This window comes from Coturnix japonica, chromosome 12, assembly GCF_054131305.1.
Source record: "Coturnix japonica strain WE chromosome 12, WE-NBRP24, whole genome shotgun sequence".
Taxonomy (NCBI): Eukaryota; Metazoa; Chordata; class Aves; order Galliformes; family Phasianidae; genus Coturnix; species Coturnix japonica.
The window spans coordinates 21209294-21235402 of record NC_140674.1 but is presented as its reverse complement, the minus strand read 5'-3'; the positions used below and the strand labels follow the sequence as shown (position 1 = coordinate 21235402).

Below are 26109 nucleotides of genomic sequence, written 5' to 3'. Positions count from 1 at the left end.
GCCCAGGGAGCAGAGGGGTCACCTGGAGGTGCTCAGTACTGTGGGGATGTGGCATATGGGGACCTGGTTATGGGCATGGTGGGGACCTGAGAGGTCTTTTCCAGCCTCAGTGTTTCTAAGGGTAAAAAGCACAGTCTTCAGCTCAACATCACGCACAGCAATGGTCAGCCAAAGCTCAGTCAAAATGCTTCAGTCAAAGCAGAAAGTCACACACCAGTGTTCTAGCAAAGCATCTTCTGACACACCACCACCTTCTTAGGGGAAATAAGATGCCCATTAAAATAAAATGAATCTGAAAATTCGATATAAAGCGCTTGGTTAATCCTGCTGCTTTCTAAGTACACAGGAAAACTCCCACTGACTTCACGGAAAGTTCAGCAGGGCCCTTTGGAAGGGCAGGGTGGGCGGCAGTCACGTACAGCACGAGCTAATGGTCAAATCCTTGGTGCCCCAAACCCACCAGACCAAGGCAGGCTTCCAGGTGGCTCAGTATGCACTGCTATCAACAGCATCTCATCATTACCATATTAATTAATATAGATATATATTATAAATAATTAATATAGATTAGAAATGGAAAGCTTATTTAGGCGTCAGACACATGCTCTATACACTTCTACTCTCCCTTTAAAGCTGCTCCCCTTGTCCTATAGCTATCAGACAGCGTAAAAAGTCTCTCCCCATCTCTTTGTACATTTCCTTTAAAGGCTGGCAGGGGCTCCCTTGAAGCACTGAAGGGCAGCCCCTCCCTCCTGTCCCCACAGTGCCCCAATGCCAGGACCCTGCGGGATTCCCAGCTCTCAGCTCCCCGAGACACCAATAAAAAGAGAAAGGGGAACTCCTACTCCTCCACCAACATAAAAGCAGCGCAGCCCCTACAGCAGCCACCGATCCCACATCAGTTTCATTGGGCAGAGACATGGCAGAGCACAGCGTCAGCACTGGGAGCAGAGCAGCATGGCTGGGGGTCGGGCACTGGGTGCTGCTGGCTGTGCTCTGCCTCCTGCTGCCATCCACATGGGCACTACCAACTCCTGCCCACAGCCTGGCCAAGGGACTCAACTGCTCCAGGGCACTGCTGGCCGCTGCCAATGAGGCACTCCTGCAGGTGCAGGTATGAGAGGGGAGGGTTGGTGCGTGGGACAGTGCATAGCCAGGAAGGAGATAGGTTGGGGATGGTGCCCAGAATGGTGGGGATGGGCTGGGGATGATACATACCTAGTGAAGCAGAAGGGCTGGTGATGGTGTCCGGGTAAATGATGTGTTGGTGAAAGCAGCCGGGGTGATGGGGATGTGCTCCTGATGCTGTCCAAGCAGGAGAAACATTGGAGATGGATCCCAGGAAAGCAGGTAGATGCTCACTCAGCTCAGGGCAGGCTCCTTCTGAGCTCCCAGCAGGACTCTGTAACTGCTCGTAGTGCCCGCCCACACAATCAGCAGCACCTGTGTTTGCACAGGTGTGTCTCAGCTCCCATCCACTGCAGCAGGGTGCTAACCAATTGGACTGCTTACTTTTGAGCACCCGTTTTTCTAATGCCTCTGCAGAACTGGCTCTACAGACACCTGCTCCCAAGCTCGTTGCTGTTGTATGCCGGTGCTCTGGCTTTGCTGTTACGGAGCCCTTCTGCCCCTAAAGCCCCCGGCAGCAGCATCAAGATGAGAGTTTCTGCCCAAGTCCCCTGCTAAAGTTGCAAACTTCATCTCAGAGCAGCACGAAGGAAAACCACTGAAGAGTTTCCCAGAGTTGCTGTCCATCAGTGAGCACTGCCTCTGTATTTTCTTCTTTTCACTTTCTAGTGCTTTATATTCAGCACAATCATCGCATCTACTGATTTTGAGACTGTTTGCTGTTTTCTGAAGCTGAATCATTTTCTCTTCCCCCCTACTTTTAAACACAGAAACAGGGGACGCTGGGATTTGAATGCACCCTTGAAGAGGTCGATCTTGAGGATGTCACCAACAGTCAGATCAACACAATAAAATCCTGCACATCTCAGGATCCGGGGGTAAAACCAACATAACCAACTTTCAGCATCGTATTTTCTCCAGAAGCCATATAACACATTGTCACTAAATGAACCTGTATCATTTCCTCTTTCTTTGCAGCCTGGAAACTGTCCAGTACTGGAAAGCTCTACTTTAGATAGGGTAAGCTGTGAGCTTCTATAGAGAACCCTTGTTTGGCACTTTGAGCACATAGAACAAGTTGCAGCATCTCATATTAACTCTGACTTTTGCAGAGCAAATGCCTGCAGGGGATCTATGAAGACCTGAAAACCTACAAGGCAGAGCTGGGGAACCTCAAGGATCTGAGGGTGCTGACATCCATTGATGACATGATGCAAGTAAGCACTTCCTTTCTGCTCTTCCCATCTTTAATTGGGCTTTTAGGAGCAGCGCTGTGCTGTGCAGTTAGTCACTGGGGAGCTGGGAATTGGGATGGTCGATGCTGGTTTTCCTAAGAGTAAAACTGGAAGATATTAAGAGCTTGTTTGTCCCCCCACTGACCTCCCTCCCCATTGCAGGCCCTGCAGCCCCACAGCCCAGCCACACCACAGCCCTTGCCCAGCACCACCCTCGGCTCCTTCCAGGCCCGAATGCGGCTCTGTGGGGTCCTGCACGCCTTCTGCCTGCGCGCCGTCACCATCAGCAGGATGCTGGGCTACCTGAGCGCCCTCACTGCAGAGACATGAGAAGACCATGCAGCAGCACGGAGGTCCTGCTGTAGTTACTTATGAACCATGTTGTGCTGTCAGTGCCTTTTAAGCTATCGCATCCAACTTCTAAACCTGGGGACAATAAGCTCTATTGTAGGAGAACGCCCTCAGGTGACTGAATGCTCAGCTGTTATTCGTCTGCAGTATTTTATTTATTCAATTGTTAGTTCCTGAAATGGATATTTATAATAATCCTGGTTTATTTATGACGATGCTCCTTATTTATTCTATTTTTTGCCTAATAAAATTGAAGCTGACATAAAAGCTGCAGTGACCTTTTATTGTTGTTCCTTGAGATACCACACACCTCAAGGAACACAACGTATCCCATCCTATTAATAGGACAGAATCACACTGATCAGACTTCTGGTGTATTCTCTATTCACAGAGTCATTATGGTTGGTAAAGAGCTCTGAAATCCCCAACACAACCCCAGCCCACATCCCTCAGTGCCACATCCCTGTGGTTCTGAACACCACCAAGTGTTCAGAAGTGCTTGACCACTCTTCAGAGAAGAAACATTCCCTAATACACAGCCTGCTCTCAAATAAGCTGAGAACCATGGCACAGAGAGGGGGTCAGATCTAAAACTCCCATTTTACTCATTCATCACATCAGCTGTGCTCCCTGTAGCTTTGACTCTGGTGGGGGTGGGGGCAGTTTGTATCAGGTGTGTTAAAGTTGTCAGGTGTTGCATAACACGCACATTTTGAGAGCAAAAGGTTTCAGTTAGGAAGCAAAATCAGCTAGCTTTGCAATAAGGGCCCCTTTAGAACTACTTGTTTGTTCATTGCTGGAGCCACATCAAAACTACAGGTTGAAGTTGGCTGTGCTGCCAACCTCTTGTTCATGGCAACTTACCTCCACACTCCACAGCTCACATCTGATCCCTGCTGTGCAGCCAGGCAGCTGGCTACAGCCTTTCCCTTCCATCTCTTCCATTGCAGGGGAAGTCTTCCTCTCTTCTTGCAAACCCATTTGACATTGCGTGATTGGAGAGATTCATTTTTAAGAACCTGGCTAAGAAATAACCACCAAGGACATGCAAACATCCCTGTTCTCAGTGCTGGAATTCAGAAGAAATGAACCAATTGGGTCGTGAGCTCCGAAAGGTAAAGCATCATACCCTCCAACAAAAGCGTCTGGCATCGTGATTTACCATCTGCACTCAACAGAACCACTTGATAGTGCTAAAACTAGTACTGATATTTTGGGAAATGTATCCCCCTAATGCTCCTTTTTATTAAATAAATTGTTTCACTCTTTAATAGGGCAAAACTGCAAAATGACACCTGCATTCCTATTATTAGTGTCTCGGTGCTGCACACAGAGGACAACAGCTGTTTAATCACTTCTTAGCATACAGAGAGAAGCCCCTGTCATTGTGAAACAAAAACTGAGGCTTCAGTTGAAAACCCAGGGAGAGATGCTGAGACAGGCACCCTCCCACTCCCTCCTCCAAGCTCACCCCTGCTCTGCTTGCTGACAGGGGGCTCTCACCACAAAAGCAGAGAGAAAGCAACAGCTGAATTGAAAAGCTGAAAGAGAAGTGAAAACTTCAGCAGCAATGAGAGGAACCACTGACCAGCAGGAGCCTGCCTAGAGAGATGGGGACACTGGCACTGCCCCAACTGCTGCAGGGAGGATGGCTTAAGTTGGAAGGGATCTTAAAGCCCGTCCCATTCCAACCCCATGTTGTGGGCTGGTTGTCCCTGATCAGTTTGGGCTGCCCAGGCCCCCAGCCATCCCAGCCCTGAGCACCCCCAGCTCCTCTGGCATCTCCACAATGTGTTCTTGTGTCCCACTGTGCGTTCCCTAAATCCTACACCATCAGAAGAGCCCACAAGGGATGCACACATCCCCAGGAAAGGGCCTGACCACAAACACCGTCTGACCAAGCACAAAGGGGTGAGAAGATGGTTTGTGACACACAACCAGCAGACAGCCATTAAGAGCTGTATCTCAGCAGACAGCTAAAAGCAAAAAAAACCCAAACAAAACATATTAAAAATTACACATAGGTAGCCCAAATGTTCTCTTTTTAATCCTTATATTTAAAAGTATGTTTGTTTGTTTGCTTTTCCATAAACATACATAGCAGGAGATGATGAAAAGAATTCAGGTGTGTGCAAACAGGACACTTTCTGGTCATCATTCTGTTCAGCAAGTAATGTTATCTTCAGATCTTTTACAGCTAACTGTGTGCTACAGGTCCTGCACTCAGGATAACAACCATCTTGGAGATTCTGATTTTCTCTATTTTAGCTTAAGCCCCTCCCCCCCCCCCTTCTATTCAAGTTAAAATTAAACGTGTAAAATAATAAAAATTTAAAAAAAGTAGTATAAAAAGTTCATAGTACAAAAAAAATCATACAACATTAAAAAAAAATCTCATAAAAATTGAGACAGACTGTACAGAGAGAAGAAAATCCCACAGAAGATTCAAAGCTGCCCGCAGTTCTTAGTGGTGCTACTGTGAAAGTGGTCTTCGGGTTTAAGAAACAGAACCACAGCCCAACATGAGCATGTGGGGATATATATATATATATATACAGTGGTTGTGTATTAACAGTGATTCTGCAAAGGAATTTACCTGCAAGTTTAAGGAGTTTCTTCCCTGATCGTAAGCATCTCTGAGCAATACGATGTACCTCATGATTTTGACAGTTTCATTATTTTAAGGGGATGAAAGTTTTGATACAACTTTTCTCCCTTGTCTTTCCCTGATTCAAACAAAAATGTTTCAAGATAACAGTCATATACCTGATGAAGGTAAACCCATTTCTCCCAGTGCTCATTGTCTTTCAGGATTGGCTCAAACACGACAAGATTCAGTGGTGGCTTTTGGTTTTGGGCACGTCAAGCCTGGCACTTCCATCCAGCTGCAGTGACTGGTATCCAAATGTGTGAGTAATGACTCCCAAAATGCTACTTACACTTTCGTAGGTACAAAATTTCATTCACATTTCCTTTGAAGACACTCTAAACTTTCCGCTGACTGATTATGATTTGGATCTTCATCATAATGAAATCCCAGGAAAATAGCTTCAAAAGTTTAACCATTTGGGTGGGGAAAGTTCCCGAGCTTCTCATCGGCTTCTCCAACTCATCACTCAGCCAAAAAGCCTGGGGAAATGAGCATGCACAAGCACAAAGATATTATTTCATCTCTAGAGGTTATTACAAAGGTGAACGATAAGTTCATAAAAACCTACAGCAGTGCAGGGCCATGGCAATATACATTTCTGCAAGGTTCGGATGAGTGAGGGGATGTCAGCAGTGGTCCTCGCTTTGAAGCCAGGTTCCTTTTATGGAGAGTAAGGTGGGAACAAAGTTTTGTTGGTTCCAAAGCCAGAATTTATTATAATTTCTTTGGAGTTCTTATTTCCTCTTTGGACTCCCTCACAAATACCAAGAATTTGCCTGGGAATACAATGCCCATTAGTGCAAGGTCCCATTAAGTCAACAGGATTAGGTCATGGTCAAGTATTCTGAATGTAGGCAGGAGAAAAACATTACTCATTTTATAATATCATTTTCTGAAGGGAAGTAGGAAAATGTCACAAGAAAGAAAATTGTCATTAATATTAGAAGGGAAACAATGTCGAGCTACAAAAGAAAATGCGTACTGGGTATTTAGCAAACTCACTGACGTTCACTCTTAAAACACATCTGAAACTCAGTGATGTAATTGCACAAATACAACAGGCTGATACCTTCTAGTGCTTGCACTATTTCATATGACACTTTTTCTCTGAGACTGTTGCACAAGGCTTGTGCAGTTCCATTGCTTTGCTCTCTATCTCTCCACTTGCTTAACATCAGGAATTTCTGGATATTGACTTCATCTTCATTTGCTTGTATCTGCTGAATGTCTTTCATTTCCATCTGAAGACATTCAATGGCAATTTCTTTCCACTCCACGCCAAACAACTTTGCGATTACCATCAGCTGTCGATCGGTTAGCAAGCTTCCAGATTTAATCCCATCTGAAAAGACATAAAACAAAATCAGATCTAATATTGCTCATCTGATTAGACTTTTAATTTAACGAAACTATGGATTCTGTGCGGGGGACATGTAACAGTGGGGATCCAATTAGTCAGGCAGAAAAGCACCTGAAGAACTACGAAGGCTCATGAAGGCACCAACTACTGAGTAACTGCAAGGTTATGTGGACTAAGCACTTTTCCTTTCCTTTACTCATAAACTGAAGTTCTGAGTGATGAAAGCTCTCCCTCTGGTGGCTACATGCACCCATCAGTAAATATCTACACGGTTATATTTGCTTATACCCAGATCTGGCATTTTAAATGGTACAGAGATGCTTACCTGTGTAATTGTTAGACCTCTGCTTTTTGCTACAGTGTTTCTCTTCTTCAGAAAAGCTGTTGGTTGATTTCCTTCTTTTGACACCTAAGGAGCAAAGCAGAATTGATGTTCACTCATTCATTCCATTTGCGTATCACTTGAGCAACAACAGCAACCAGGGCTCACAGAAAACAATGAACTCTGAATCAACTTCAAGTTGACTTACTGCTTGGAATTCTTGTTTGCTCTTTTTTGTTCTGATCATAATGTATCCAGTCACCTGGAAAACAGTTTTCAAAGAAAAACAAAGGGTGAGGTAGGAATCCCCGCTGCTGGGAAGGAGTTTAATGAATTTCACCCATTTTGGGGCAGCACTACACCCCAACTCGTGCTTCTTTTCAGCTGGAACAAGCTGCTATTCAAAGCACAACATGCTTACTTTCTCTTAGTTTTGCCTTCCATACAACTGCATCTGAGTCCAGTTCAACCAAAGATAAGGTGAAGTCGTCAGGTTTCTCAAAATAGACTTCAATGTAACTTTTCAGCTTCAAGAGAGATCCATCAACAAATTCAATTTCCTGTAAAACAGCAATATTTTTTAAGCAGACTTTCATCCAAACAGAAATTAAACCAGAAGGATGTGGATGTAGACCAAACTCTGGTCTACCCGATATTTTGCCATTGACTCCAACAGTGTAAGGATTCCATTCCCAAGCTTTAGGTCTCTAAGAGGCAAATGCTTTCTACAGTGATGACAAATGAATGTGAAAACTGCCCTTACAGCCAGTGCACACAGCAGAAACACAACGGGAAAGTATTTTCTGTCATGTTTCAAATCAAGCTGTGATGCACCAAATGGTGCTTACACGGAGAACTTACCTCTGGAGTTATTTCAGCTTCTGGTTCACAAATTAATCTGTATCTCTTTCCGTTCTGCAGTAACTTCTGGCACACGGGAGGCTTGTCAATTTTAATGAATTTCTTCTTGGAATGTTTTACCGCTCTTGATATATCCTGAAATTTTAAAAACATGATAGATTACTCCTGTCAGTAAAGGAACTTATATTTACAACCCGCATCGCTCCTCACGGCTCCTTGTGTCCTTCTCTACCCACCCCTACAAAGCACCACACAGCACAAAATGCTCCGTACTGAGCACAAAACTTGTGGGGATAGTGAAGATTCCTTAAAAAAAAGAGAATTACACTATGTCAGTAACATCAGAAGGGCCTCATAACCCAGAAGGGCTTCATAACCCAATAGGAAGCAGCTGTTATTAGCTGCTGTCCCTTCCCACACTGGTCTATGAGGGGGTTGGTGAGAGGACAAGTGGTGCAAGTCCTGAGCTCCGTGAATTTTCCAAGAATATTCCCTTGGACTCACAAGGGTAACTGAGTCCAACTTCTGGCTCTGTGTATGAACACACAAATCCAAACCCTCTATCTAAGGCCAGTGTTCAAATAAGCCTTGAGTTGCAGCAGCTTCAGGCCATGCCCATTGCCCTCTGGTAAAGAACCTCGTCCTGATTTTGGTGTCAAACAGATTTCTGATGTACTTTCATTTTTCATACTTTTCATAGCAACATGTGAACAAGCAGATGGGCCAGTACAGCTGCTTACATATCAAATCCTTCCCTTCATATTCAGCCTACAGTGAGACAACACCTGCCATGGTGAACCCTACCTTGATGAAGGAGTCGTTGTTCGTCGCCACGTAGACCCGGAACAGCAAGGAGGGGTCGTCATCGATGGCCTTGTAGAGGATGACAGCTCCGTGGTAGAGCAGGGGCTCCTCACTGCGGATGAGTGGCCCAACAGGGGACAGTGAACTGACCAGCCATCGCACATGTGAGGCCGAGAAGTCCGTGGACGGCTCAATGGCCGCACCAGCACCCTTGATGTGCAGCACCTTGAAGGCTGGATGGGAGCCACCATCTATGGGGACACATGATGGCACTGTCAGCACACACAGCATGGTCCAGCCTGCCCACCTGCATCACAGGACTCACCGCCGAGGCAGAGGGAGTGAGGGAAGGCAATGGAGGTGAGGGCGGAGGGCACCTCGCAGCGCACATCGAACAGTGGGCCGCCCACCACCCACGGCGGCTCTACCAGCCCCGCGTATTTGCTCCAGGACAGCAGGGAGTAGTTGATGGTGACGGCCTTGGTCACCTCAAATATCAGGCCGGTGACACTGCACTCATATGTGCCTTCTGCATCCAGCTTCATCCTGCTCGGACAGACCCAAATAGTCACTAATGAATGATTGGCATTTTAATCATTTACAATTATTAATTAATTATGGCAGTGAGATGCACTTGAAGCCACCCTGAGAGCTGTCAGACAAGGATCTACAGGCAGCTGGTGTGAACTGCTTATTTTTCAAGATTTAGGGGCATCTTTCTTTATTGCTATAAGTGTATTTGTGCAGCAATTTTTTTCCCCTACTTAATTCCAAGGGAGAAGTATCTTGATGGGAACACCATAAACATATACCATTAAAAAAAAAACACCAAAACCATACAAATATTGTCCTCCTGAAAGCCTTCTTGGGGTCACTTGCTCCCTCTGGGCCTATAGAAACAGATAGAATAAAAATACATATTGAAGAAGCCGGTGAGAAAGCAGCATTACAATTTGCAGGTTCTCTCATGCAAAACGCGTGGCTTTCTTTTCCTAAACCTACATTTTCTTTTCTGCAGTGCTCACAGTGGGGCAGGCAGTCCGCTCCTAGTGAGAAAACAGGAAAATCAGCTCATTAAAACCAAAGTAATTAAGTGCTCAGTGAAAAAAAGAATTAAAAAGCAACACCTTCATAGTTTTCTTACCATCCGATTCATTGCAAACTGGCTGTGATTCTTTCTTTTCTTGTTCTTCATCTGCATAAGGAAGTGTTAAAAGCCCACATTAATAGTTGTTAATAGTGAAAGATCTCACTGAGAAGGGCCACCTTTTACACAAGGGAAAAGACTGGGGGAAAGAATGGGGACAGCTGCCTCTGCTCCAGGCTCTGCCCATTCCAGCTTTATGGGATCTGCAGTGTTTGCACTGCTTCTGCCTGTGGAGGTGTGCAGTGGTGCACTGTGCAGCAAATCCATCCCATAGCCTCCAGGCAGCATGCTCTGCAAGGACAACCCACCCATTCCATTCCCCTGCATTAACAAAGGAATACTAAAGAGACTATTCTCCACACCACAGTGTCTGTGCCAGCTCCACACAGCCTGGGCATGAAGCTGGGCATGAAGCTGGGCACCCGGATATGGAATTTGTCAAAAGCTCCAAACTTTCCCACAGTACTGGGAATTTTTCAAGGGGAAAAGAGCAGACCCATCCCCAGGACGTACCACCCTACCCAGCACCAGCTCCAACTACTGAATGGAAGATGGGTACCACCTCCATGGTGAGAAGGGAGCCACGCTACAGCAGCACACTCATCCTTACAAAGGTTCAAAAATGCCTGAACCCACCTCACCAAACTCCAGCACAAAAGCAAGCGAGCAGAGCAGAGATATGGGGCAAAAGTTTTTGGCCTGAAGGGTTGAATTGTGCAAAAGCAACGGGTAGAGCTCCTGCCAGCAAGCATTATGCAATGCAAACAGCACCAACAAATGCAGTCCTTGCAGGCAGGCTGCCCAAACCAGCCTGCTACACCAGCACTTCCCAGGTAGGCAGACAGGAGAGAGGTAGAAAATCCATTATTATCTATGGGAAGCGCCTGGAAAACATCATGGAAATACCCAGGCAGTGAGCTGGATCCCAGCCTGCAGCACAGCTATTTTGGGCATGGAGCAGCAGCTGGGATTGCTACGAGCACCGTACAAGAGAGGAAGCAGGGCTGAGCAGCGCGGGCTCTCCCTGGCAGCACTGTTAATTAATTATCAGTGTTTTGCACGCCTCCATTCGTACCACGCATGCGCTCTGCCTGCAAGCGTTTGTGCCCTGAGGAGCAGAGGTCACCGGCTGTGCCGGCACCCGGTCACTGCTGCACGCCCTCGTGCATCCTGGTTGCAAAGCACTCATCCATATCAGCTCCCAAACACCTCCAAGAGCGGATATGGTAAAGAAAGAGCAGCACACTCACCTGACCGCCTTGTGTCTGACTCCTCTGTATCTGATGAGAAAAAAGCTTTCTAATTATTTAGTCCAGACGATCGATGCTGGGTGAAAGCAGGATAAATAAGCTGCTCGTGGTGCAACCCACACAAATGGAAACCCACAGCCTCCTCACCAACAACAAACGCTTCCTTCAATTCTGCTCCCGTCCATCCTGTTTTGCCACTTTTGCTGCCAACTGTTCAGCAGATTTACATCCTCTATGGAATACGGTTGCAGTGTACAAACATCTGCACGCACTGTGTGCATGAGGCCAATGCCACATGAGCTGCTGCCCCCCATTACTGCAAAACTCAGCGCTGAGTGACTATGAAATAACGCACTCACATAAATACCATTCTGCTTTTCGACATTCAGTCACTGGCAGTTCTGCACAATAACTTGGAGACGACTCCCAAAGGGGGAAGGAAAAGAAAGTGGTTTTAAACTGAATTTACATGTTCAAAAGAGAAAAGATATGTGAATTGCAATACAGTGCCCACCTGAGTCATCTTCTGAGCTGCTGCTGGAGCTGCTGCTGGGGCTGCCAGAGCCACTGCCGGAGCTGCCTGCTCCTAAACAACAGGGAGAGTTAAAGAAAGCAGTGCCAACGGTAAGTAAGAGATGCAATAAGATGTTTAAATGCATTAATCTGGTGTTAGGTAACATGACACAGCCACGCTCAAGTAGTAGAGATCAGCATCAGAGACTTGGAGTCACTTGGAAGGTGCGTGTGATGCTCAAGGTGCATTATTTTGATGTCTGATGTCCCAAACAATCTGAAGCTGCCCTGGAGGTCCCTGCACCCCCACATGTCCTGTTCCACCATCTGAACTGCAGTGTTTCCCATGGGAGAGGCACCTGTGGGTGCTGGTGAGTACCACCGTGCTGTGACCATGCACACTTCTAATAAAAGCCTTCTTACAAATCTCAGAGTCACACCTGGGTTAGGGGATGGGGAGATATGGGGGGGCAGGGGGTTTTCTGGTCCCACAGCTGCTCACCTGCTGGCAGCTCCTCTGCACAGCCCGCGCTCTCCTCGCAGGAGGTCTCCAGTTCTGCAAAAGAACAACAGCCGTGGGTCACACATGCACATTTTGCATGAAAAAAAGGAACTTCTGTGCACCTACAGTCAAAGTTCCCTTGCCTCCAGCGTCACATTTTACGCGGGCTCTGTGCAGAAAGAGCTGACTGAGCCACTGCCATCTGTGTGTCAGCCTCCACCACTTCCTTGAGCACCAAAAATACATCAGCTTGTGTTGCTCCGAATCAAACTGCAGCTGGGTTGGTCTGCAGGGCCGTGCAAGGGCACAGAGGGTATGCAGCCATGCAGCGGGAGGGCAGAAGGCTGCAAGGATTGGAGGGAGGGTGAGGAACAGATGGACACTGTCCCATGCACCCACCAGGGTGAGCAGAGCAGCTTTTTGGCCATGAGGGCACAATGTTGGCAACTGTTGGCCACCTTTGCAGAGCTCCTTTCCAGCAGCTCAGCCCCCAGCCTGTACCGATATGAGCAGTTATTCCTCCCCAGCTGTAGCCCCATCAGGTCCCTCCCCACCCAACCCTCAGCCTGTCCAGGTCTCACTCGTGTGCCAGCCACCCCTCCCAGCTCCATGTCACTTGAAAGAAGTGGCAATGAGGGACATGGTTAGTGGGTATGGCGGTGACAGGTGACAGATGGACTTGATGATCTTAGATGACCTTTTCCTTAAATTATTCTGTGATTCTATAATTGCCAGCCAAGAGACACACCAGGGACCAGCATCCCCTGTCCTCCATCCCACCCCAAGCATCCCAACCTCAGTACTCAGAGCAGGGCCTTACAGAACAAAAGCCCTTCCTCTATGATTACACACTGAATTTCCTGCACGAGGCCCAGCACTGCAGGTGGTGCTCACTGAGCGCTCCAGTGTGGATGCACAGAGTTTTGGCAGTCACCTACTGAGCTATCAGTGCAAGGCCAATTCCTCTTTGGGCACTTTTGCACTATGCAGATAACTGGGAACAGATAAATAACAAAGGAAGACGAATTTCAAAAGTATAATGTCTCAAAGATCCTACCCACGAAATTAAAGCAGTGCACATTGGCTTTTCTATAGGCAGTAGTTATTAGATGGTGCTTTTCGATCTGGAGAGTGGGAATTTCTAACCCCCAGCCCACTCTGTACTTCTCAAAGTTACTGTACCGTGTTCATCTGCAGAGATGGATTCGATTCCGCTGGAAGACAAAATGGGAAATGCATGAGAAGGCCGGGCAATCCTCTGCCACCTTTCCATCCAAGCCGAAGAACACAAGGAAACCAAGTGGGTTTTAAGGCAAGTTCAACAGTAATGACAAGGGATGGTGCTTAAAAATACATTTTCTCAAATGCTGCTCATGGACTTCATCTCCTGCCCTCATCACAGCGCTGCTGGGGACTCTGACAAAGGGCTTCCCATGAGGGCAAGCCTTGGTCCACAGCCCCTTTTTCTCTCAGGAAACGTAAGGAGTGAGCAGGAACAGGAGCCTAACAAATAGTCCCTAGTGGTTTTCAGCCCTTCGCTCCACGTTCAGGCCTGGAAGAGCAGCAGGATGCAAACATAATTCATCTTCTTCAGCAATGCATGGAGCTCAGACAGACCCGATGACCCAGAAGTGGCAAACGGCTCCAACGTGACCCTGACCACCTGCTGGCAGCCCATGGCACAGCCAGGCATCTGCACTGTCCTTTATCTCCTGAGAAAGGAATTTACTATTTCCACCTTTTAAGGACCAGACGTGGAAACCGTTCCATGCAGCTCCACAAAGCCATCCCACAATACCCATCAATAAGCCAGCAGGTGACATCCATCTGCGCTTCACTTTGCAATCAGAAACAAACACCCAGCACGACTGCCTTCCCAGCAGCAACAAAATAACCTTTGCAACTTCGGGCTGAGGAACAAGGAGGGGAGGAGGTGGAGCAACGTGAGCAGAACGGAGCTGCTGCAGTTGGGTGAGGGACACAGGTGGGAGTTTGATGGCACAGGATCCGAGTTCACACCTGCATCTTGCAACAGCTACAGAGGGAACCTGCAAGGCTGGGAAAAGCTGTGCAGCTCCACCGGGTGCTGAGCAAGGTCTGCCTGCAGCTGGCTGATAGCCCTGCACTCCTCATCGGCATAAAAATACATCGAGGAAGAGAAATTAAGTGAGAAAAAAAAACCCAAACCAAACCAACCCAGCACTATTGAGTGCAACAGACTTTGTCTGACGATCCGTTAATTACGGAATGACTCTGGGGAAGAGATGCAGCTCCAGCTTTGTCTCACATCACGTGAGAGCTGCGCCGTTTGGTTCAGCCCTTCCCAACCAAAAGCAAAACAGCTCAGCCACGCTTTGCAGCAAGAAGATAAACACTGTCCTCCGTGCGCCGACCCGCAGCTGCTGCCAGTTTGGGACACGGGCAGGGAGCAGAGGGGCTGCAGGAGCGTGGGGTCGGGTCCAAACCCCACTGCGGGGAGCGGGGACGTGGAACGGTGACAAGGAGCAGAAATGCAGAGCGGGAACGCTGCTGGCTCACAGAGCGCTTTTGTCTGCTGGAGATGATGCTGGGGATGGCGGGCGGCAGCATGGCCGGGCCCTGCTCTGGAGCTGGGTGTATGGGGAGAAGGTGTAAGGGCAGGATCCTGCACCACAACACCATGGGGGCTTCCAAGGGGGAGTGGGAAGGGCGACCGTGCGCTTGGAGCTGAGCCAGCGAGCGGGAGGAAGCCATTAATGGGGTGCAGGGAACGGGGAGATGGAGGGTGGGGAGAGACAACGGGTGGGGATGGTGGGGGTGGGGGGGGGGGGGCAAAGAGGACGGGAGGATGCTGGGGGATGCAGGTGGGGGACGCGGAGGGGGAGCGCGCTGCGAGGCTGGGGAGGGGACGGGAGGGACGCTGGGGAGACTAGGAGGGATGCTGGGGGGAATTGGGAGGGGCTGGGGGCTCGGTTTGGGGGGTAAGGAGAGGAATGAGGGTCGGGGAGGTGCAGGCGGGGGGTGGGGGCACAGGGACGGGAACGGCGGGAGGATGCACGGCCGACGAGGAGGATGCACGGGGAACGAGGGATGCTGAGCAGGGACCGCGGGGCGGGGGGACACAGCCCCGGTCCCGTGGTACCGGGACCCGCTCACCTGTCGGGCTCCGGGCAGCGGCGGGACATCGCGGCGGGAGCGGCCGGACGGCGGGAGCGAAGCGCCGCCCCCACGGGTGAGCGGGGGCCGGGCCGGGAGGAGGGAACGCTCCGCCCCGCAGCGTGGAGCGGCCCGTGTGTCCTGTGAGCCCGGTTATGGGAGGGGGAGGCCAGGGGGATACACGACGGAGCGGGGAAAGGAAGGGAACCCTGCCTCCCCGCTACGAGCGTCCGCTGCCCGAGCGCTGGCGGCAGGCGGTGCTGCTCGGTGATGGGGGAACGGGAAGTGCCGGGGGCCGGCGTGCTGCGATCTGCCTGTGCAGGAGATGCTGGCAGGGATGGTAATAAAGGACAAGCATAAAAAAGGCAACAGGAAGGAGGGGGGGGGGGGGGGGGTGGAAGAAAAAAAAGATAAAACCTAAAACCAGTCAAAACTTGCAGAAGTAGAGCAGGGAAATGGTGATGAAAACAGGATGAGATGAGGGGCTGCACCTGAAGAAGTGCTCCTGGAGAACCTGGGCATCACTGCAGTGTGTTGCCCCAGCAGGGCCGGCAGCCCCCACACCTGCAGAGCTCCAGGCGCACTCCAGACAGACCCTGTGACAAACCCCATCCCCAATCCTTCCCCAGGCCCAGCTGCCCCAGCTGTCAGGTTCATGTTGCTGTCCCAGGGTCATATTGATGCCTCCAGGCCGTCAGGGCCCTAACAGCAGTATTTCTAGTCCTGGCCCAGCTCACACCATCACGCTCTCCTCATGTCAGCAGCCCAAACACAACTCTTCTGGACCCTCGCCTTTCCCAACTAAATCCGGGTGCTGGCTGGCAGTGGGATGCTGTCAGCATCTCCCCTCTTACACAGCCAGCAGAATGCTGCGCTCCCTATCTGCCCCATGCACAGTGCAGAGAAAAAGATAAGCTGTATCAATAAACATATCAGTAAAACTCACTCTGAGGAGTGTTCTGGGTGCCCTTGAAGTGCTCAGTTCCCACGTTCTGCCATCAGAGGGACAAATGGAGACGGCTTCCAGAGCTGCTCCAGCACTTGATGTGGAGTGTTATTGCCCTCAAGGGGCTCCGTGATGCTGGAAAACCCCAAATACATGTGCAGAGTTGCAGGAACAAGCTGTGAGGCCTGGGCTGCAAAGCTGTGCTGAGATAAAACCCATCTCATGCAAAGCTTTGGAAAAGCAACACAAAGAGGTCAGGTGAGGAAGAAAGAAGGTTGTGTTACTGCAGGAAATCCCCTGGCAGGGAGCACAGGGAAGTCCAGCTGAAAGGAGGCAGAAAAGGTTTGGTCCCCATGTGCAGGAGCAAGAGCAATGACCTCGTTGTGGCATTGTAAGTGCTTACAATGAGACACAAAAAAGGGTAAATAAGGAAGAGAAACAAGATAGAACAGGAGAAATGAGAAAGCAACAGCCATACAATGCAGAGACTGAGCTTTTGGTTTTGTGTTTCCCATGAAGGCTGCAGGCTCGATATAACCAGCCCTTGAGAAACAGCACAGCTTCTCTTAATGCCAAACTGCAGGATGGTGTGGGCATGTCCTGTGTGCAGACCCAAAATCATGTGGGGTATTGCTGGCATGGGGCCACCCAGTACCCACTGAGAACTGCTGGGGGCTGGGAAATGCTCCCTGAGAACAAGCAGTACCTTGTGGCACAGAGCTTCACATCTCCAAAGTGTGGCTGTCAGAGGTCCCTGCTTTGGGTATTTTTAATGTTCATTTCAACAGCTCTTGACTCTTCATAAGCTTCTGGTGTACGTTCCTTTGCCATAGGGGCAAAGCTTAGCACAGTAGTTCAGGGCAGTCTGAAAGCAGCAGCGCTCACCTCCAGGCGCAGCTTGGATGGTCTTCCATGGCCATGGCAATGAGACGCCCCTTTTCTCTGCATGGCCCCATATCCTGCCACCATCCCTTGTTCTTCTCCACTGCAGATGCACAAAAGTTTCTGCTGTACGGCTTGGACAGGAGCAAGAGCAGCACTGGTGCTCCTGGCATTGCCCCTTTGCTGGTTTGAGCTGTGGTGAAGCCTGCAGTCAGTCCAAGGAGCACATGCATCACTGTGCACCTCAGTACAACAGTGCATGTGTTCCTGCAGTGTATGGGATCGTGAACAAAGGGAGAGAACTCACTGGAATGTATTGAGAGTATGTGAATGTATTTGAATGTATTCAATATTCATGCAGGCAGTTGTGAAAGCGTCCTGTGCCAAGCTTTAAATGTGGGCTGTAGTTGTTTGCTGAGGATAATGTGTTGCACTGTACTGCTCAGTGCCTTTCAATTGAAAATTAAGGTCTTTTCATTCGAATGACAAACGTGGCACATAATTTGCATGGGATCCCCTTGCAGTCAGTTTAAGTTTAGAACCAGCTGTGCTCAAACTGTGGAGACATCATCTAGTCAGTCCTGAGACTCCTCCTTATCCATCCCTTCACTTAATGCCCCTGTTAGCATCCAGCTCTGTAACCGTATCAGTAGCTTTGCCCAAGCCCTGTCCATCCTATTTCTCATTACTATGAGATTAGATTTCTCCTCTCCAGCTCTTGCTTGATCCTGAAGTTAAACAAGCTCCTCCAAGATCATTACTTATTGATAGGAGAAGAAATCAGTCCTCCTCCTGAAAGGCAGGGATCAATCTGAATGCTGAAAGCTTCCAACAGCTCCTGGTTCCAAGTGCCCTAACGATGCCAGGCTGGGCATGACCACAACTAACAGTCCTGGATTTTCACCCCAAAAATACTGCTGTACCGCCTGGGGAATGGATAGCAGCACATTCATCTGCCTGCTGCTTTATTTCCGATTTCCTAATTGCATACAGCCATCTGTACATCACACAGCCACGGGCTGCTTCTAATTTCCACCCCCTTCTCCAAAGACAGGCCTTGGTCTCACACACATCACCAGCTGTGACCTGGTACCATCACTTAGAGTGGAAATCACAACCAGACATCGTCTGCATGGGGGAGAAAAGGCCGGAGACACATCACTGCGGGTGCTGGGACACGGGAACCAGTGAACGCCTGTCATGACATCACTGCATTTTCGGGATATTTGCTGTCCTCCCTCCCTGCAGCTCCTGGCACACACCGTTACCCTCGCCCATCGCAGAGCTGCGCTCCTCATCTCGCCTCTTTGTGCCGTGTGGGGGCAGTGTGCGAGCAGCAGTGACGGCGTTCCCAGGGCTGTCCCAATGTTACCAAAAAGGCTTCGAGTGCTGCGCTCAGACCGTCTGTACAGCTGAACGCCAGCAAACACGGCCTTCCTGCCCGGAGCCAGGACGGGCAGCGAGAAACACGAGGACTTTGCCTTCTTAAACCACTGCCCAAAGCAGACACACAGACACGGGACGGGAGCAGCTAGCAGCTTGAGCCATAGGACACAATGGGACAAGCAGGGCGGCTCAATGCAGCTCCCCCACGGATGTGGTGACCAGAGCAGCTACAAACATTGAATTTCTCTATGCCAAGCCCTGCCCTTGCCCTCACTGCCCCCAGGGCCATGCATGGCACAACGTGAGATCAGAATCTCTGCACGCAGCACCTTGGGGTGTCCTTCTCTCAACAGCAAAATGATGCATTTTCTGTACTTCTATCCTGACTCTTCACAATCTAAATGTCAACCATCCCAGATGGGATCGAATTAATAAATCCAGTGTGTGCAGAACGCCGGGGTCAGTTTGGAGGCGGAGGAAGATGACAAATCAGTTATTATGGCTCCTGAGGACCCAGGCTCCTCATTTCCCAAGCCTCTGCCATCTGCCCCCCACCATGTGGGTGCCCCACGCAGCCTCACGGGCTCCCAGCTGACCCATGGGGACACAGCACCGGGGGCTCTGCGGGGCCATTTCCAGTTGGTGAGCATCCTGCAGCACCACCCCCGCACAAAGGATTCAACTCCATGGTAAAAATAGCAGCTGCAGACTGCCTCGTCCCACTGCCCTCCGTGATGCTGAGCCTCCGCAAAGCCCTGAGCAGCCAGACTCCGTCTCCATGCTGCACTTCTCACGGTTCACGTCCAGTGGCAGTGTGGGGACGTGCGATGCTTCCTGCACCAGAGGGATGCTCTGGGCTGGGCACGTCCTTCCCCACCCCCGCTGAAATAAGTGGTGTTTTTCCTCCTTTTTCTTCTTTGTTAAACTTCCTATTGACTCAGTGATGCCCTGACCTGCCTCATTTTGGAGGTGTGTTGTGTTTATTGCCAGCAAAAATCCCTCACACAAAGGCAGCATCAGAGTGAGAGAAGCTCCGTTTAACAAAAGCATCTTAATGCAGAATGGAAGGGAAAAAAGGAAGAAAGTTTCCAGTGGGACAGCACTCCTTTCCCATGGTGGGGGCTCACAGTGATGCTCTCCTTGGTGAGGTTCCACCTGGGGCACCTGAAATCCCTGTGCAGGGGATCACAGAATCAGAACCACAGAATGGCCTGGGTTGCAAAGGCCCACAATGCCCATCCAGTTCCAACCCCCTGCTGTGTGCAGGGTCACCAACCAGCAGCCCAGGCTGCCCAGAGCCACATCCAGCCTGGCCTTGAATGCCTGCAGGGATGGGGCATCCACAGCCTCCTTGGGCAACCTGTTCCAGTGCGTCACCACCCTCTGGGGGAAAAACTTCCACCTAAGATCCAACCTAAACCTGCCCTGTTTCAGTTTAAAACCATTCCCCCTTGTCCTGGGATGCTGGGGATGCAGTCAGAGGACTGGGGCCATCACTGCACGCCGGGCTCCAGCACACAGACGTGGTTTCACCTCCTGTGCTTGCGGTGACCCCAGGATGTGTGTGCCCCGTGACTCATGCGAGTTGTGTGGGTGGCAGAGGGACCGCGCCGAGAGGAGGAGGAATGGGAAGGAATCTGCTGCTATATTTAACCACAAATAATAGGAAGAGGCTGAGCTTTGGAGCTAAGTTGTAAATAACAGTGAGATGAAATCATCTCAGAAGTTCATGACTGTATCACTGCAGCCCCTGGAGGACGGTGTGACTAACGAGAGCTGCGGCCGGGAAAAATGCTGCCCCCTGTTTTAACAAAAAAAGCTGGTTTTTTTTTTTCATTTTTCCAGAGCACGGCAGCGATTCCTCCTGCTGTGACAAATGATGCTTTATGGGCCTTGAGCTCTTGCTGTGTTTTAACATGTTCCAGCATTTCTGTGCTCACACCGTAACACTGGTAATCAACAAATGACCATGCAGCAAATCCTGCTTGTTCTATGTGTTACCTTTTAGATGAGCATTAGCTGTAGAAGAGCTCGGTACTTACAACACCAGAAGCCTCAGCCAAAACCCAATGGGATCCTCTGGTCATATAATGGGATCCTCTCCACCATTAGGATGGTTCAAGTCCCAGCTGCAGTGAAGGAGAATGCTTAGATCCCAGCCATCATTTCACTCCTGGAGAACACCCAGAATTGTTAAGTAGAAGAGAATACCTGCTGTGGGAAGGACTGGTGGCCATGCACACGTGCTTGAGCCTCTCTCGCTCACTTTCCCCTTTTTTAATAGCCTAGAAGAAAATATTTGCTGGCAGTAGAGATTTCTGAGCTGTGAGGTAATGGCATACACATGCAGAGTCATCTTCTTGTTTCTGAAGCCTATTGCAGTTACAGATGTGCTGAGAAGTATGCAGCAATAGAGCTCAGCTCCGTGGTTTTAGTTGAAGCAATTCAGAGCTCACCCCAGCTGAGCAGGGATGGGAGCAGGCCGTGCCTGGGCATTGCCATCAGCTCCTGGTCTTGCAGAACTTTTAACAGCTACTTATTCTTCACTTTGGCAAATTGGTTTCAATGTTGTGACGTCCTTCAAGGGTCTGTTTCCATCTCAGATCTATGTTGTCATCCAGGGCTGTGCTTCCCTCCTTGGAGCTACAGGATTATTCATGCTGCAAACTGCTGCGCAATGGGCCCTGCCAAAAGGAAACTTCCTCGTTGTGCTTCTTCCTAATTACCTTCCCCATATTTGGAGGGAATGTAAAAGAAAGGGCAAGGCTGATGTGAAGTATCATTCTAGCAAGGGCAGTCCAGGTAGCAGGCTTCGTGAGGATGGGTTTAGAGTTACACAAATGCTGATGGTCGCCAGGAAAATGAAGCCCTCTATAAAATAACTATTTGGCCAGGTCAGCTCTTCGGCGCCGGTTGGAAGTCAAGCCTTTAATAACTGCTGCTCCAAGGGGCTGATGGATTTCTGCAGGGGGCATTTGCAGGATCGATGACTGCACAGTCCTTGCAATGCTGGTGAGAGGCAGCTTTGGCTCCTTCCAGAAATGCTGAGACTCCAGTGCGTGCCTCACATCTTGCAAGACACACGTGGTATATCTGCATAGCCACAAATTCTCACAGCCAGTCCCAGGCCATACTTTCTGCTGGGAAACACCGGCCATGGCAATGAGCTCTTCTCTCTAGCCCTCTATTTCTGGGTGTTTTCCCAAAAACCAGGCCGCTTCCCCCCTGGTCCCAGCATGCACATCGCTCTCCCAGCATCACATCCAAAGTTTATTTGGGTTTGTTTTTTGAGGTCTGTGGAGGCCACAGTTGCAAGAAATAAGTTGGAGATGCATTGCCAGCTGTCCAACTAACTACCAGAATGCCCATTAAATGCAGATGTCCGACTGATGGGTAGATGGTTGGACTCAATTTTAGATGACCTTTTCCAGTTCTATCACTGAGACAGCACCAGTGCACAGAGACACTTGTTATTTTTGTTAGCTGCTTGCATTGATCTGCCAGAAGCTTTTGGTGCTCTAGATCATTATTTATGAAGCTTTGAGCTGTTGATTGTGAGCTCTAATAGAGATGCCATCCCCTGGCTCTAGGCTTGCTTGTTTAAGAGAACTTTAGGAGCCTGGCCCTGAGCAGCTCTCCCCAAGCTGTGGCACATCTGGCCGCACAGCTGGCAGCCCCGCTGCATCCATCCCTGCTTTGCCTACCCAGAGCTGCTGGTCCTCAGCCACGTCCTGTGACAGGGGGCTCCCCAAAATGTCAGTTTTCCTGATCCATCAGCAGGCCTTAATATTTCATGATGCTCTGACGCTGAAGATACAGCTGATCAGAAAGGCTGTTAAAATGCAGCACTTTATTAATGCTTTGCACTGTGCAGTGCTGGTTACTCACCGCCGTGTTTGCCATAAAGATCCCATCAGTGATTCTCCAGAGCCTCATGCACTGCAGAGAGCTGTGCCCACCCTGGACTCACAGATCCAGCTCTGCTCCACTATAAGAAATGCCCTAAGCAAGAAGGAAATTCTGCAAGTGATATCCGTGAAGATGATAGGAAGAAATGGATTCTTGATTACTGCATGAACAGCTGCAGCCTCTGCCCGCAGCTGCATGCTGCACAGAACCATTTTTTACCACTTTGTTCCTGAATGGTGTAAAATCTGCAGCAGATACAACATGTATGAGGTTACCCAAATGCAAGGATGACAGCAGGAGTGTTGCTCATAGCTAGAAGTGAAGTCACCGCAGGTCAAGTAAACAGGGCAAAGGAAAACCAATCCAGCACCCGGGACCGTGACGCCGGTGGTTCCGCTGCTGCCGATCAGATTTGGCTTGGTCACCCAGAGGGAAGCTGAGCAGAAAAGCACTGATCATGTTGTGCCATGTTTCACGTGAGTAAACTTTTCCATGACCAGAACAGAGCCCACTCTCCTCTCTTGTTTGCCTGAGGAGTTTTGCAGATGAGCTGATGGAAATCAGCAAACAAGACAGACAAGTGTGTGGGATTGTTGTGGGACCACAATGAAGAGATGAGTCAGCCCTTAGCACTGGTCACTGCGAGGTGACATGGGGTCTTCCTGGCCTTCCACCAATAGAAGCTATGATGGCAGAAGTGAAAATCAACAGAAAGGCATAAACAGCTCGTCCGCCTGGACCTTGCACATGCAGCCAGCTACAAAGTTCTCTGTTGTAAGTGGTGAAATCAGTGGTGGGCTCTGCACCTGGCAATTCCCATGGGTTGCTCAAGGTTTGGGTCCTGCTGATCCGCACATCCTTGGGTACCACTCATCCCTGTGCCCTTGGGTACCACTCATCTCCAAATCCTCAGGTTCAGCCCGACGTCCTCAAGCAGAGCTCATCCCCAGATCCTTGGGTCCATTCACGCATCCTCTGCTATCGCTCATCCCGGCATGGCTCAGGTTGTCCCCACCCAAAGGAAGACCCGTTCCATTTTGGAACACACTGACCACGATGTTCAGGCATTGGGGTGGCCCCACCGCTGACTCCAGAAGGAGCTGCCGAGCTGTGCGGCTGCCACACCGCTTCTGGCCCTGTGCCCCATCTGCTTCACCGCCGCCGCCCCATTAGCCCATGAACTGCCGCCAAATGGCCCCATCAATTTTTCATCAGGAATCAAACCTGATAAAACCCGGCCGTGCCTCCAGGTCGCGCTGCCGACCCCAGACCTCGAGGTGCGCGCGGGGACCCGCGGGGTTGGGTGCGGGGATGGCGAGCGGGCGCGGCGCGGCGCCGTGCGGGGCTCCGTGCGGGACCAACGGGGGCTGTGCGGGGCCGGGGTGCGGCGGGGCGGGGGTCGGGCCGGGGGCGGCGGGGCGCGCCTGGCTGCCGCGGGCGCGGTGGCTGGCACGGAGGCTGTCGGCTCTGCTCGTGCTGCTCGCCCTGCTGGCCGCCGGCTGCCTGCTCCACCGCAGGGCTTGCCCCGCGCCACGGCCCCGTCGGAACGGCTCTCCCCGGCCCCGGCAGCACGGCCCCGCCGCCCCGCAGGGAGAACTGCGGGAAGAGCTTGGTGCGGGGCTGGGGCTGCCGCCGCTGCCCAGCTACGAGAAGGTGAAGCACCTGCCCAGCTACGAAGAGGCGCAGCGCTGCCCCAGCCGCCCTGCCCGGGATGAGGATGGGGAGGGCTGGGTGTGCGGCTGAGCACCGGAGTACCGGAGGGATGCAGCGGGCCCTGCTGTGCTGGCATCCCCGGGACATGCTGGATGTGCCGGATGTGATGGGATGGGGGACAAAATGGGCTACGGGACATGATGGGACACTGGCCACAATGGGACACTGGATGTGATGGCACACTAAACACAGTGGGATGCTCATGTTGGTGGTTCCCAGGAGGGATGTGATGCTGGACACTAAAGGCCCCAGGAGGGCCAGGACTCAATAAAAGCCCCCTCTGCAGGGGACGCACCATTCGCTGGATACAACAACTGGAGGACACCAGGGTCTGCAGCAGGGACCTTCCTGAGGGACACCAGGCTCACATCACACCCCCACAGAATCCAGCAGCCCCGGAGCCGCTGCTCACCTCCCTGCTGTGAGCTGGACAAGAAAAGGGCTGATTTGCCCAGGGCTCCTTTGCATGAGGGGAGCGAGTCCTGAGTGAGTGGGATGAGCAGAGAGCCAGCACAAAGGAAGGTGGCAGCCAGGGACAACGCGTGCATTGAAGGAAGCTGACTTGGGGACATCACCTCTTGCATGATGACATCATTAAGGAACAATGACATGGACAGCTGTCTGCAGCTCAGTCTGGGCCCAGATCACAATGTCATCAGCACAACACCATGAGCTCAGCCTGCCAGAGCCATCACTCTACAAGGGTGGGAGCAGGAGGCAGGGGCAGCAGGAGCCTATTCCTCCCACGACCCTCAGCATTTATATGGTCTCATTCATTTCTAATCAAGGCAAATGGAGGAAAGCAACCTCCACTGCTTGCTAATAAAATCCTGGCACCCTCTGGCAGCATGCTCTTTATTTCCCTGAGACAGCTGGGATTGAGGTGAGGCCTTGTTTGTATTTTTCAGGGGACAGGGAACCCAACAAGCGTGAAAAGCCCCAAGGAACATGAGGCAGAGAAGGAAATCCTGTTCTCATCAGTCAGCACCGCTCCTGTGTGGGCAGTGTAAGGCTTCAGGGTAAGGAATTTGGTAGCAGCCTGACGAGAGAACAGGATGGCTATGGGCAGTCTTCCTAAATGAATGAGCCATTAAGCTTTTCATGAAGTTTTTCAAATAGCTACAAGATGGCCAAGGGCAGAATGACCAAAACTGCCAAAATTCAGAGAAAACAGACCTGACCCTGCATCACTTCCTCACATGGAGCTTTTTGGGTGATGTTAACCCCGTGCTTGTGTGAGGATGAACGAGAGCATTTCCATCTTCCCAACTAAACAGGCAAACCACAGGGAATGCGTGCTGCTGTCCCATTTCCCCATCCTGACCAGCAGGGTCAGAGATAAGGCGGCATTCCTTCAGAGCTTGCTCTACTTTTCCCCCCATTTTCCCTTCTATTTCTAGGTGCTATCATCAAGATTTACCAAGAATTCCATATTAAAAAGCTGCAGCAATTCTCAACCCCACCTTCCTATGCCCTCAGTTTTACCTTTTCCAAGCCTGGTCCTACAGCTGTGCTCGCAGGGCTTGGTGTGCACATGTGCCACCAATGTAATCAGCCACCGGGTTCATACCCAACATGCAATCTCAAAATCCAGAATGCGCTGAGCTTCCAATCCTCCTGAAAAAGGGCAGGGAAACAGGCTCAGCCTCCTGTGCACAATGAATAACCTTTGTGAGTCCAGCTGCATAACTTGATGTTCCAACCCCAGAACATCAAGGCCAGCACACACCCAAGCCTTTGCCAGGTCACAGGTAATGGGTATTTAACAGTGCTATAGGCTGACCCCAAGAAAAGCAACACTGAGTTGAGTTTCTGAACTTGGTATCACCACTAAGCTGGTCTTTAAAAACTGATTACGTTGCATTGCAAATCTGAGCCAGGGTTCATAAATTGAACATTAAACACTTGCCATTAGTGATATTTTGGGCTCAATTCTGGAAGCAGTAAGTGCTTTCTGCAAGTCAATGGGAGGTGTTCACTGCATCCCATGGCAGTACACCAAAACACCAGGGAGC

The 26109-nt window shown here is 50.3% G+C and overlaps 3 protein-coding genes across 8 annotated transcripts; 2 read left to right on the top strand and 1 right to left on the bottom strand.

Moving 5' to 3' along the window:
• The first annotated feature begins 912 nt into the window (after positions 1-912).
• On the top strand, positions 913-5242 carry IL12A (interleukin 12A). Its single transcript, XM_015872202.3, has 5 exons — positions 913-1114; positions 1899-2006; positions 2107-2148; positions 2241-2345; positions 2526-5242. The coding sequence occupies exons 1-5, from the start codon at positions 920-922 to the stop codon at positions 2691-2693; spliced, it is 618 nt and encodes a 205-aa protein (XP_015727688.2). The 5' UTR covers positions 913-919; the 3' UTR covers positions 2694-5242.
• On the bottom strand, positions 4740-25706 carry LOC107318421 (NACHT, LRR and PYD domains-containing protein 1a allele 5-like). 6 transcript variants are annotated; one of them, XM_015872199.3, is made up of 16 exons: positions 25580-25706; positions 13306-13337; positions 12124-12177; positions 11623-11694; positions 11109-11138; positions 9856-9906; positions 9714-9757; positions 9552-9601; positions 9037-9257; positions 8712-8962; positions 7908-8042; positions 7468-7606; positions 7255-7308; positions 7050-7133; positions 6434-6706; positions 4740-5843 (listed from the first exon to the last, which is right to left on the bottom strand). In XM_015872199.3, the coding sequence occupies exons 9-16, from the start codon at positions 9254-9256 to the stop codon at positions 5827-5829; spliced, it is 1173 nt and encodes a 390-aa protein (XP_015727685.2). In that variant the 5' UTR covers position 9257; positions 9552-9601; positions 9714-9757; positions 9856-9906; positions 11109-11138; positions 11623-11694; positions 12124-12177; positions 13306-13337; positions 25580-25706; the 3' UTR covers positions 4740-5826. The 6 variants fall into 6 exon arrangements, with proteins under 6 accessions (XP_015727685.2, XP_085369504.1, XP_085369501.1 ...); XM_085513378.1 differs by lacking the exon at positions 25580-25706 and adding an exon at positions 16205-16731; XM_085513375.1 differs by lacking the exon at positions 25580-25706 and adding an exon at positions 15259-15330 and having other exon boundaries at positions 13306-14732.
• On the top strand, positions 23693-24935 carry LOC146758885 (uncharacterized). The gene has a single exon (XM_085513380.1). It carries the CDS (start codon positions 23693-23695, stop codon positions 24122-24124), a length of 432 nt encoding a protein of 143 aa, XP_085369506.1. The 3' UTR covers positions 24125-24935.
• Positions 25707-26109: the final 403 nt, after the last annotated feature.